The following is a 12479-nucleotide window of genomic DNA, read 5'->3' as shown; positions in this document are numbered from 1 at the left end:
CCAGGGCGAGCACACAGGTCAGCCTGAGGCCGTGGGCGCACAGCCCAGGCCAGTCCTCGTGCATTCTCTGCTCTGCCCCTAGATCCATGTGCCCTGGCTTTTCTGTTTTGCCAGCACGCCAGCGTGGACAGCGCCCCTTCCCTACAGCCCTCGGCCACCTTCTCAACGGCAGCAACTTCAGCCTCGAGCGCCGTGTCCTCAGGGCTCAGCTTGCCGAGCGGCATGAACACGGTCAGCAGCCTGTGCCTGGGCAATGCCCCCGGGAGTGCCCCCAGCAGCAGCGCCAGGGCTGCGCCTTTGATGACCTCAGGTGTGTTCCCGTGGCCTGGCCAGCCCTCCTCCCCCCGTCAAGAGTATAGCCTGGCTTCCTGGGAGCAGGCCCCGGTGGGCAGCCATGGGGGTTCACGGGCATTGAAAGCGCACAGCTGTGTCCGGCTCTGCCCCTACGGGCTTCTCTGTCCCACTGACCTCCTGAGGCCTGGTTCTTCCAGAGCTGGGATTGGGGTGGGGGCCAGATCCTGGCTGATGGTGAAATCGGTTTTGCGGGGGAGGATGCTCCCTGGACAGGATTCCCGGCAGCCTTTCTGCTTGGAGCGCTCCGTTCTTTTCTGTCCTTGCTCATCCCTGCAGCTGAGGTGACGGGGCAGCTCTCATGGGCTGCTCCTGGTCACTTTGTGTGACTGCCCATCAGCCAGACCTGGGCAGGCTGTGTGGGCCCAGCCAACTGTGGTTTGCTAGCAGCTCACCCCCTGTGGCCCAGCCTGTCCCTGTCCTGGGGCTACCCGGTCTGCTGCGTTCTGCTGTGCCCCAGTAGCTGAGGAATTGTACTCGTGTGGGGGCCACGTCACTCCATTTGATTTTTGCCCTCCAGGCAAAGCGCCCCCTAACCTGCCCCAGGGGGTGCCTCCCCTGCTGCACAACCAGTACCTCGTGGGCCCCGGAGGACTGCTTCCTGCCTACCCGGTGAGCACACCTGGCTCCCCTCAGCCCAGCTGGCCTTGGGCGGTCTTGAGTTGCCTCCGCTCCCCCTGAGGGCAGCTCTGCCCTTACACCCTGGGCCCTTCTCTAGCTGGACTCAGTCAAGGCAGGGCGTCTGCCCACAGCAGCTCATCCCCGTCTCCTTCCTGCACGTGTCCTCCGCCTCCAGCCTTGTTTTTGGCCCCATGTGGGCCGGGGTCCCCAGGGGTAGCGTGTGGTCTCTCACAGCTTTTGTGTCCTCACACAGATTTACGGCTATGACGAGCTCCAGATGCTGCAGTCACGGCTGCCAATGGTGAGTGGGGTTTGGGTGAGGCTGGGAGGCTTCAGGCTCTGAGTCTCACGCATCCCACCTGCTGTCTGGCCTTCAGGACACATCCCACCTGAGGACGCCCTCAGCACGCAGCCGGGAAAGCTGCTGTGATGGTGCTGCTGGTGCAGCTGTAGCCTGAGGACCTTGAAGTTCTTTGGCACCTGGGGCCCCAGTAGGCAGTTTCTCTAGCAAATGTGGGTCCTTCTCTTCCCTTAAGCCTCCCCCCATTAAAAAATAAAACAACCGACCAGGACATGGGGTTACTTGTCTGCCCCTAGGCTTTTAATAAAGTCCTGTCCTTCAAAGTGCCATCCATCTAGTGTCTGGCTTCTGCAGTGGCCATCAGTGATGGCAGCGTTGTTCTTTGGAGTGAGTGGCTGGAGCAGACAGTCTTGAAGGGCCCTTCCAGGTTTAGCCTGCCATCTGTTTGTAAGATTGCTGGCCCTGGGATCTCTCTGATTGCTGAGGTCAGTGTTGCCTGTTTTGGCCCTTGCTCCCAGGATGAGGCACTGGGCCTTCTCTGGGATGTGGCCGCATGAACAGGACGCAGTGCAGGAGTGGGACGTAAGGAGGCATGCACCCTGCCTCGACAGCCTGCAGGCTCCTATCCTGCCGCTTCCTTCTTGGTCTGCTGTTTAGCAGACTCCTGATCATTTTCAGCAGTCTGGGGCATCTGTCACATTGTCAGAGAGTAATAGCTATTTGGACACTGATACCAGCTCTGTTGGGCACAGGCTTTCCTTTTCCCCAAGTGAAGGTGAGGTGTCCTTTGTCAGACTGAAGACTGGAGTGGAGGGCCCCCCGCCCCGGCCCCTCTTCGTGCAGGGCAGCGAGGTGGCCTCCACAAGTAGTGTTGCCCGCTCTGGGCTGACCGCAGAGAGCTCAGGGAGCTGTGGGCACCGGGCCCAGTGGCTGAAGCTTGTTTCTCTTGGGAGACTCTTTCATCTGCTGGAGTATTTCCAGAGGCTTGTAGCTGGGCTGCTCTTCCCCAGGGTGCAAACCAGCAGCCACTGCAAACCCATACTACTGCCCGAGGGCCTGTGGGGCTTTCTGCCCACATCCCTGGAGGGCCCAGGAAGGTATTGAGGATGTACTGGCAGATTTCTATGGTGTAAAACAGAACTCAGGGTCTCTGGGGATGCCTTAAGCCCTAGGCTTTGCAGGGAAACAAGGAAGCGCGACCCAGGTCCTCCTGACACTCAGGAAACCTCGCAGCCCCAGGGCCTCAGAGGTGGAATGTGGGAGCTGGTTCTGAAAGACGAGTCTGTGGTGGTGCCTGGTTGGGCCCCTCAGAGTGACTTGGTGGGATTCCAGGCCCGGGGGTCGTCCTGCTTCATACTCTGTTCATCTTTTTGTGCCTTAGAAGAAATCACTTGTGAGCCTGTCTTTGGAGACAGGGGTCGTTTCCTAGCCTCTGGTGCGTCTGCTCGTTTCCACCTTGGGGTTTTCCTCCGTGAAGGAGTAGCCCCCTTGGGCTTCCTGCAGGCCGGTCCCCACTTGAACCCTGCCAGCTGTGCTTCCCTAGCAGCCCTCCTCTCAGGCATTTTATGTCACAGGTGGATGCTGGTGAGGGTCATGGGCCAAATGAATTCCAGTGCCTTCTCCAGTGAGAGGGACTCTAAGGGACAGCTAGGAAAGTTACCTGGACAAGTAGAAACCTGAGGAGGAGGAGGAGCCTCAAGGGTTTAACAGGTCAGGGCAGCAATTACCAGTAGGCACACGTCAGTCCTGAGCTAGGAGACCAGCCCTCTACCCAAACAGCCCTGACGCTGCACAAGAGCTGGGAGAAGTGTGTGTGCAGAGGTGAGACACAGTGAAGCCCCGTGGAGAAGGGGAGGCCTGCCCTGCCCCTTACTACCCAGGGCTTGCCAGGCCTCGACATACTGCACCTGGGGCCTCTGAGCCGAGGGGAAGCCCTCCTGCTTTCCTCGTGGGCAGCAGTCTCCCAGAAAAGCACCCACACCCTCTGGATCCACTTTGGCTTCATTGCCAGGAAATCTCCCAAGAAATCCATAGCATCGTCAGCCCAGGAAGATGTGTGTGATTGGGATCCAGTGGCTCTGCCCCTGAAGGCTGAGGGACTGGTCAGTGTGTCTACATGCTATGTGGCTGCCACAACTCTGAAGGGCACCGTTTGTTTTGAATTTTCTGAGTGCTGCCCTCTGGTGGTCCAGTCAGGAACGTGGCCTTCCCTGGAGTACCCAGCTGCCTGCAAGGCCCTCTGTCCTAGGAGTGGGTGAAGCCATTCTGCTGACCGAGTCTCTGGTCTCTCCTAGGATTACTATGGGATCCCTTTCGCTACACCCCCAGCCCTCGCCAATCGAGATGGGAGCCTCACTAATAACCCGTATTCAGGTTAGTCGTCTTCAGGGGGTTAGGAGTAGGGGCTGCTCAAAGGACTGGCCTGTGACCCATCCCAGGAGCCTGGAAACAAACGGAAGGGCTGCAGAGACCTGCCAGCTTCCTGTTGTTGAGCCAGCCCTGTTCCTATTTGCAGGGGCCTGTCTGACTTTTTCCTCCTGCTGGGATGAAGGGTGGGGACTGCATCAGTGCCCCTGTTCCCCTAGGTGATGTCACCAAGTTTGGCCGAGGTGACTCTGCGTCCCCTGCACCCCCCACCACCCTGGCTCAGCCACAGCAGAGCCAGTCCCAGGCCCACCACACGGCTCAGCAGCCCTTTCTGAGTCCCGCCCTGCCGCCTGGCTACAGCTACACTGGCCTCCCCTACTACACAGGCGTGCCCAGTGCCTTCCAGTATGGGCCCACCATGTTTGTGAGTATCGGTGGGGGTGTTCCTCCAGCTCCAGGGAGCAGAAGCAGGGAGGGGGGGACAGGTCCCCACTCGGGCTCACCTGGCCTTGAAGAATGGGTCAAGGCTGGGGGCGATGTTCCTGTTTCATCTGCTTGGAGACCTAGCAGGCATGGCACTAGTAAAGACACATCCCTGCTGCCCGAGGCTGAGCTGGGGCGACCTGCTCCCCTCACTCTGTTCTCCACTAATGCCTCCTGCTTGTCCCTCCCCCAGGTCCCTCCGGCCTCAGCCAAGCAGCATGGTGTGAGCCTCAGCACCCCCAGCACCCCTTTCCAGCAGGCCAGCGGTTACGGCCAGCACAGCTACGGCACAGGTGAGGGTGCTCCCAGCCCAGAGAGGCACGGGCAGGACTGGCTCACCGAGCTCACACACGCCTCTTGTCCCCGCCATGCTAGGTTATGACGACCTGACCCCAGGCACCGCAGCCGGAGACTACAGCAAGGGTGGCTATGGTGGATCATCACAGACACAGAACAAGGCTGCAGGCTCTGGGCCTGGCAAAGGTAGCATCACCCCCTTACGTCCAGGATTGAGGCCCAAAGCAGTTGTCTGCCACCCTGACTCCTTCTCAGGCGAGGCCGTCCCAGAGGGCCCCTGGAGGTTGGGGAGACTGGAGCTGGGCCCTGCTGCTATGGGAACCACCCACCGCTTTCCCTTCCAGGAGTGTCGGCGACTTCGAGCACCTCTGGCCTCCCTGATATGACCGGGTCTGTCTACAACAAGACTCAGGTGAGGGGGGCCTGGCGCTGAGGGGCCAGGCTGGGGCAGCTGCCGCCCGGCTGGCCCTCACTGTTGTCTCTCTGCCCTGCAGACGTTTGACAAGCAGGGATTTCATGCAGGGACTCCACCCCCGTTCGGCCTGCCCTCGGCCTTGGGCTCCACCGGGCCCCTGGCCCCTGGAGCAGCGCCCGGGTACGCGCCCCCGCCGTTCCTGCACATCCTGCCGGCCCACCAGCAGGCTCCCTCGCAGCTGCTGCACCACCATCTTCCGCAGGATGCTCAGGTGAGCTGTCGGAGGCAGAGGCCACCTGGCCCTGTACACCCAGGTGGGGGTTGATGGTGGTCCGCTTCAGCCTTGACCGCCTTCTCTCCTCCTCAGAGCGGCTCCGGTCAGCGCAACCAGCCCAGCTCACTGCAGCCCAAGTCGCAAGCCTCCAAACCTGCCTACGGCAACTCTCCATACTGGACAAACTGAACCCTGAGCGGGGCAAGCGGGGCAAGCGGGGCGGGCTGGGCGGGCTTTCCCTGGGGAGGAGAAAACACATGGAGCCCATTTCTCTGGGAGCCCGGCGCCCTTTCCTAGAATTCCTGAGACATGTAACTGTGTCAGCCGAGCCTCTGTGGGGGAGCCTGCCTCCCAGACTCGCTATTGTATGTAATGTATTTATGTATGTATTTGTAAATGTGATACAAGTCTTAGGGGAGTGGGGAGCAGCTGCTACTCTCCCCACTGAAGCCCCTTCTTGCTGTAGCAAAAGAAGCCCCCCTCCCCTCTGCCTCAGGCCTTCTCCCTAGCCCCCTGCACGGGCAGTGTCTGGAGGGGCTGGCTTAGGGCAGTTTGGATACTAGGGTCTGGTACCAATGAAGAATCACGATTTATCTCCCTTGTAAACCATCATTTGAGTTTTTGTCCCTGTGTAATTACTTTCTCCCTCACTTTTTGAGAAACTGGTCCTTCTGTCATTTGTCATGTTCCCCTCCCTCCAAATCTTGATCTGGGAATAGCAGAGATATATCCCCCACCCAACATGAAAGTGGCACCTATTTGTCTCCATAGAGAGCAGGGGCGTCTGGTTTTGTCCCCAGACTTGCCTTCCTCTGGCTGACCATTCTTAATTCTGAATTTGCGCTCAGTCAGCCAGTCAGCTCCCCCCTTAAAAAAAAAAAATCAGAAATGTTTTCATTTTGGTGAGAGCACATCTTCAGCAAAGGCTCCTCTATTCCAGTTGTCCTGAACCAGGAGGGTGACTATTTCGGAGGTTTTCTCTTTTGCCCAAACTCCACCTAATAAAGTTCTGAGAGCATGCTTGGTCTCTTGTATGGTGTGACTGAAGGGAGGGCTCAGGGCAGAGGTGTCTTCATTACAGTGCCGGGTACCCTGGACTTCACAGGGTTGAAGCAGAACTCAATGTCTTATAGTAAGAGGTCATCAGGGCTTCAGTAGGTATTTGGGTATTACAGGGAGATGGCAAAGGTAAAGGATACAGCTGACAAGGTAGCTAACCCCCCTGACATCGCACAGACATTGCCCATTACCTTTGCTTTGCTTGCAACTCTGTAACAGACCTAGGGGACAAGCAGGGTAATTTGTTTTCCAACCAAAGTTAAGAGCTGAGTTCTTAAGTTCTTTAGTTCTTAGTTCTAGGCCTGTGAGAGAGTTTGAATAATTAAGCTGTCTGTCCTTTGCTTTTCATCAGCCAAATGCCATCTTGACTGATAGCTGTAACAAGTCAGTCAAAGTGCTGTGAAGTTGGTAAGTGGGTCCTGAGCTAAATTGCTCTACAAGGTCCCAAGGATTGCTCTACAAGGTCCCAAGGAACTATTCACCTGAGGCCAGGAGTCTGACTTCCCTTAAGCTCCTCCCTCTTGATTCCAGGCCACCAGTGCAGAAGGAACCGGGGCCATAAAACTATCCATGTGTCTTGCCAGGAGGCAAATCTCCATGCTTGTCGATGCATAGATGTAGTTCAACCTGGCAGCTAGTTCAGGGCCCTGAGCTGTTTCCCAGAGCATTACATTATAGCGTCTGGTTTCAGGTCAGCAGGCTGGATGGGAACCAGCCCGGGGGCACAGTCCTCATTTCCGCTGCTTTTGACCTCTAAAATCAACGGTCATTCGTCAGATATGTTGAGCACCGCTGGCTGGCTTAAAAGGTTAAGTGTCCACAACTGAAACTTATCACTATCATGGCACCTATTGCCTCCTAATCACTTGATTTTAACAGCAGGAAGTTAAGATGACAAGCGACAAGAAAAACAAAAAACTTGCCTAAGGAGGGCAGTGGAGCACCCGTCCGTCAGTCATCGACCTACTTGTACCAGCAGATTGTGCCCTATTTCAGAATTAAGGTTAACATGTCTTTAGTAACCTTTCTTAAACTAGTAAGGATTTGTTTTTTTTTTTTTTTTTTTAAATTTTTCAGCTGAGTCCTGTGTATAATCTGGAACACAGGAAGTATTAAGATCACCTTTTAACACACAAAAAAGAAAAGGGTCATTCCATGGGGAAGTAGCAATACAGGTATATTTTATTTCACATTTTATTAGTAGACAGATGGGCAGAAAAAGACAAAAATAAACCACTAAAGGGGAAGTTGAACACAAAATGCATCAGATAATCTTTTCTCATAAGTTAAACTGAAGAAAAACATCTACAATTTCAGCTAAGAAAACTATTAAAGTCAGGTGTGTCCTGCTGGTTTCAGAAGAGTTGAAAATTGCATCTGAATCTTTGTAAATGTAAACCTTTTTTTAAAAATCAGGATGGGGGTGGGGTGGGGTGGAGGGTTAATTTTCAATGGAGAACTACACATTTTCCCCTTCAATCACTTACTATGTATTTTCCAAACGTAAGGAAACCAGCAAATAAAGAAGCAAATAATTACCAGGAAAGAAGAAGGGACTACAAAAAAGTTTGGCTAACAGAAAAGAACTCTGGAATGATGTGAAATGAAAGTGGGGAAGACTGTGAGAAGCAACAACAAAATCACGATGATACACTTTGTCCACCCAGCCTCAAAATACACAGACCTGAAGAGCATCCAGAGGCCTCCGCTAGAATCTGAAGGAACCTCAAATTGCAGGGTGGTTTCTGAATTCATGTTACACCAAACAGCACAACTGTACTCCCAAGTTTGCGGCCTGAGCCCGAGATCTCCACTCCCAAAGGCAACCACATGCTCAAGGTCTCCTGTGTCTGGTGTTCTCAGGACAGAGCTCTGGAACCAGCACCTGGGTTTACAAGTCAGAGCTATCCGAACGTCCACCTTCTAGCAATTCTGGCAAATCAACACACACCCGTCTTTTCTGGAATTGATTGTACTCTCATCAGTGGCAAACCTAGCCCTCAAAAGTAAACCCCAAAGGGCTAAGAGGTACAACCTCCACCTGGCTCTCTGGCTCCCTGAGTCAATGTGCAACAGAGGCCACAGGGCCTAATGGGACAGCACCTCCCACAATGCCAAAGTGTCTGGCCTGCCCTGGGAGAGAAATGCTTCAGCAGGAAGGGGAAAGGCTTAGTTTTAAGGTTCCAAGAGTAAGACCAAGCTACTGGCTGTAAACGTGGGGGGCGGGGGTGGGGTGTGTGTGTGTGTAGTAGTGGAGGGTGAGAGTACACGTGGGGCGTAAAAAGCTACTTTCAGCGTCACTATTCATCACAAGAGAGCTGCTTTGTTTTCTGAATCTGACCACAGTTGTTGATTCAGAGGTGCAGGTAGCCCCATGGAGTTTGGACAGATTCTGGGACCAGGCTCAACATTGTCCCACATGAACCTTAGCATGTTTAACGTTCCCGATTTAATACTAGACCAAACCTAAGATTCCAAAGAGGGCTTCTGGGAATTAGTCAGCAAATGTTTGGAGAGTCTGAAGAGCGAATGAAAACCCTGAGATCAGAAAGGAAGGAGGAACTAAGGACCTAAGCATCACTTACTCTGTCCTAGGATCCATCCTACCCCTGTCCCTCATCAACCCTTTCATTCTTTCTGAGCTGTACGATCTGAAGAAAAGGAGTTGATGCTAGCGCACAGGGATCTGAAGTAAGTTCATAGCGGTATTTTTCCCACTGAAAAGAACACTGCCCTCTTACGCACTGGCCCGCCCCCACAAGAAACAAAAATCATCGCCACGTACAGAAGTCCCTGGTTGGTGAAGGCTGATGGAACTTGATATTGATTGAAGTAACACACGATCGGCACAAGGGAAATCAAAGCTGCAGTAATTGTGCGGCAGGAAGATGTAGTGTTGCCTGGACACTGCCTGCAGCCAACTCCCCTGGCCCTGCCAGAAGAGACAAAGCAGCTCAGGGGAAAGCTCCATGCACAACTTCTGCTTGTACTCCGCAGCCCGAGTACATCAAAAGGAGACAAAAGTCGGGGTCACATCCAATGAGGAAAGCGGGAACCAGTCACTCAGGTCTCACATATATCCACAGTTACCACTATCAGTATAAGCAGCTCAATGAAAACCAAAATCTTAAACACATGCACCTAGTATTAATACTGAGTAATTAAAACCTCGCTACTTAAAAAAAAATGCTCGTGAGAGTGTATCTTTCAGGGAAAGGCCGTGTTACATATATGAAACAGATGTTTTCTCTCCCAACAGTGGTCACCAGCAGTTTGACTTTCCCCCAGCAGCATCAACCAAAACTGGCATAGTGATTTTAAATCTCTGTTCCCATCACTAAGTCTCCACACACTCACGCTAATCCCCCCTCTCTCCCCCCACTCCCTGCGGGGCAAAAATAACTCTGCCTTCAAAATAAATAGCAATCAGTTCTATGTAAAGTATGAATATTTATTTCAGGGTTTAGATCCCAATTTCAAAAAACAAAATCTGATTCCTCTCTTCTGTGTGAGGAGGATTTCCTGGAGGCTGACGGTTCTGTGCCCTTAGGAACATGTCTCATCAGGTTCAGAACAAAGTCCCTGACGCCCACTGTACCCCAGCCTTAAGAAACAAAACTCACCATCATGGGGCTGAACAAATGCACACACACGTAAATGAGCAGCTAAACCTTGGCAAATCTGCTTAAAAAAAAAAAAAGTTTGTTTTCTGGGGGTTTTGTGGTTGTTTTCTTTTGCTACCCAGCATATGCAGCACTTGTGAACTCCCAATGGGTTCCCAGCTTTAAACACATTAAACGTCTTGGTGAAAGACTAATTCTTCAAGAATCTAAAAATGGACCAAACGTGTTTTGCTGTGAACGCTTTGTAGAGACGAAGTGAGGCGAGTTTGGATTTAAAGAAAGGGGAAAAAAAAGAATCAATACAGTGATGGAAGGGTAAAGAATGCAAGAATTCAGACATTCTGTGGAGGACTACTTTCTCTCCATTAAGAGGTCCGTAAAAAGGAGCAAACTGAGATCCATAAGGGGATCAGCAGGAGCCGTGTTTGTTTTCCCCACCCCCGTGATAGCTTTTTGCTGAGGGGCCACTGCTAGGTCCCCACTTGCTCCCCTCCCTTTGGCCTGAGACGGCAGGGCAGTACAGGGGCCTTGAAGGAGCACGTCACGACTCCTCATTTCCAGAATCGTCATCATCGTAACAGTCGGCATCTTCCTCCTCCTCATCTTCATCATCAATGTCATCGTCGTACAAGTCGTCATAAAGCAAATCTGAGCTGTTGTCATTGGAAGGCACTTTAGTTTTGATGCAGTATTCCGCCAGGGTCGTAGGGACCTTCACTCCATCCTTTTCTGCTTCGGCTTTAGTGGCTGACACCTGTTTCCTGAAGACAGGATAGTTTATGTAAGTCTCTGGAACATGGATTTATAATTGGCCAAAATAATCCAAACGTCTTTGTGACTTGGGGTTTTGAACTTTAGAACCTGTCTACTTAAAAGCATCTTTGACAAATACCCTCTACTACACCAGAAGTTCCAGCCCATCAGGTACCCGTCTGAAGGATAATGACCCTTCTGAAGGGTGTTTGAAGCCATGGATCTCAAATACTGGTTAGCTGGAAATCACCTCACATTTTTTTTCCAGTTGGTCTCACACTAAACCTAGAATGCAGGCCCCAACAACTCAATAATCCTCCTACTTGGAGTAAAATCCAAATATCTCATGTTAAATTCAAAGTCCTGCATGATCCACCTGCCTACCATTTCACTGCTTTCTCCAATTCCAAAACATTCAGACCACTCTGGGGTATTTTTTAGTACCTTCAAACACACCTAGTTTTTCTGTGTGGATCAGCTGTTCTGCCCTACACATATGAACTTTTGAACATATGTCATCTGAGAGGAGGCTTGTTCTGACAGAAAAGGAGCCATCTTGTCATTCCTTCATATTATCCTACTTCCTCACTTGTTCACCTTTCTGTCATTTTCTCCCCTGAATGTGAGCAAAGACCTTGTCTATCTTAGTTAATTCTGTTCCCTTGCTGCTTAGAGTGCAGTCTGTCATACACAGCTGTGTGACAAATACTGATTGTATGAATGCATGAAGGTTGTTTCCTTCAATAAGTATGAAAATTTGATCCCTCAACGGGTTAGAGAAACTGAACTTAAAACATCAAACTATTCTCCCCGTCTTCCTTTTAATTAGACTCCTCTCGGTTGATCTTGCTGCCTTGCATGCTGGTGTTGAGGCTTTCAGGCTTGAATCTGTCTTCTCACAATCTCCTCCTGGGACCACCTTATCCATTCCCATGGTTCTAACCCTTCATACTGACAGCACTCAAATCATCAGGGTCCAGCCTAGACTTCTCTCTCTTCTGAACCCTATTCCCTTCTCCGTGCTGATGGAATCCTAACGCGCAAGTCTTCATCTGTCTGGTCTGTCACTGTCCACCTCTGTGGCCAGTTTCTCCCATCTTTCTTCTCTCACCTCCTTATTTCAAAGTCCTAAATATTTTCAAATCTGTTTTCTCATTCTTGTTTGTCACTTTGTCAGTTTCGTCTTCATCTCTGCCTCCTCAGATCTCAGCTGGTCTCCTGGTCAATCACTTTCCTTTGGAACTCAAATAGGATTATCCTTTCACACACAGTCTTTAAGTGACACTCTGTCACCTCCTTCTGACTTCACTGTCTTTTAAGACCTGATGCTTTTCTTAATTTCCCATCAATTCTCAAATTAGAATTCACCATTCTCTTGACATGTCATGCTGTCATACACCTGTGTTTCAGTAAACATGTTTCTCCCTCTCTCTGAAAAATTCTTGGTTAAGACTCTCTCCTAGAAACATATTATACATTCCTTCCACTGTATCTTGTTTGTGTTTCTGTAGTTGCACTTATCCTATTACACAGTCATTTGTTTGTTTACAAACAGAAGTATGAATTCCCTTAAGGAAAAAGACTATGCCTGACATCCAACCTTCCCATGAACATCAGACTTCCATCTGACAATTTTATGAAGAATTCCCATTTTCCAATCCTCAGTCCACTTCCACACTCAACTTCTTACTACTTACACTAGTTATCTTCAATCTTTGGTATAAACCAGTCACCTAAGTGGCTGGTAAAAACAAAATACAGATGCCCAGATTCTATCCTTGCAATTTCATTAAATGACTGTGGATTAGAGAGAGGGTCTGGAGGTGATTTACAGATAACTTATTCAACTGTCAGATGACATGCATTAAAAAAAAAATCACATGGTATTGTGCCAACTAGATTTATAGAGAGGGACTTTTTAAATAAATTCTAGTG

General features: G+C 51.2%; 2 protein-coding genes across 9 annotated transcripts in view; one reads left to right on the top strand and one right to left on the bottom strand.

The window, feature by feature from the left end:
- Positions 1–6129, top strand: part of UBAP2 (ubiquitin associated protein 2) — a 119256-nt gene extending 113127 nt beyond the window's left edge. For all 8 annotated transcript variants that reach the window (XM_059888979.1, XM_024995517.2, XM_024995518.2 and 5 more), the window contains 10 exons: positions 115–310; positions 872–963; positions 1226–1273; positions 3568–3646; positions 3859–4064; positions 4317–4416; positions 4499–4606; positions 4765–4832; positions 4915–5106; positions 5203–6129. In XM_059888979.1, coding sequence (XP_059744962.1) covers positions 115–310; positions 872–963; positions 1226–1273; positions 3568–3646; positions 3859–4064; positions 4317–4416; positions 4499–4606; positions 4765–4832; positions 4915–5106; positions 5203–5298 — 1185 coding nt within the window. In that variant the 3' untranslated portion in view covers positions 5299–6129. The remainder of the gene's footprint in view (positions 1–114; positions 311–871; positions 964–1225; positions 1274–3567; positions 3647–3858; positions 4065–4316; positions 4417–4498; positions 4607–4764; positions 4833–4914; positions 5107–5202) is intronic.
- A 2975-nt stretch (positions 6130–9104) lies between these two features.
- The window catches only part of UBE2R2 (ubiquitin conjugating enzyme E2 R2), a 95474-nt gene continuing 92099 nt past the window's right edge, over positions 9105–12479 (bottom strand). The window contains exon 5 of the mRNA NM_001206110.3: positions 9105–10552. Within this exon, the coding sequence (NP_001193039.1) occupies positions 10333–10552 (220 nt within the window). The 3' untranslated portion in view covers positions 9105–10332. The remainder of the gene's footprint in view (positions 10553–12479) is intronic.

The sequence above is a fragment of the Bos taurus genome, chromosome 8 (assembly GCF_002263795.3).
Source record: "Bos taurus isolate L1 Dominette 01449 registration number 42190680 breed Hereford chromosome 8, ARS-UCD2.0, whole genome shotgun sequence".
NCBI lineage: Eukaryota > Metazoa > Chordata > Mammalia > Artiodactyla > Bovidae > Bos > Bos taurus.
This window is presented reverse-complemented; position numbering and strand designations above follow the sequence as displayed.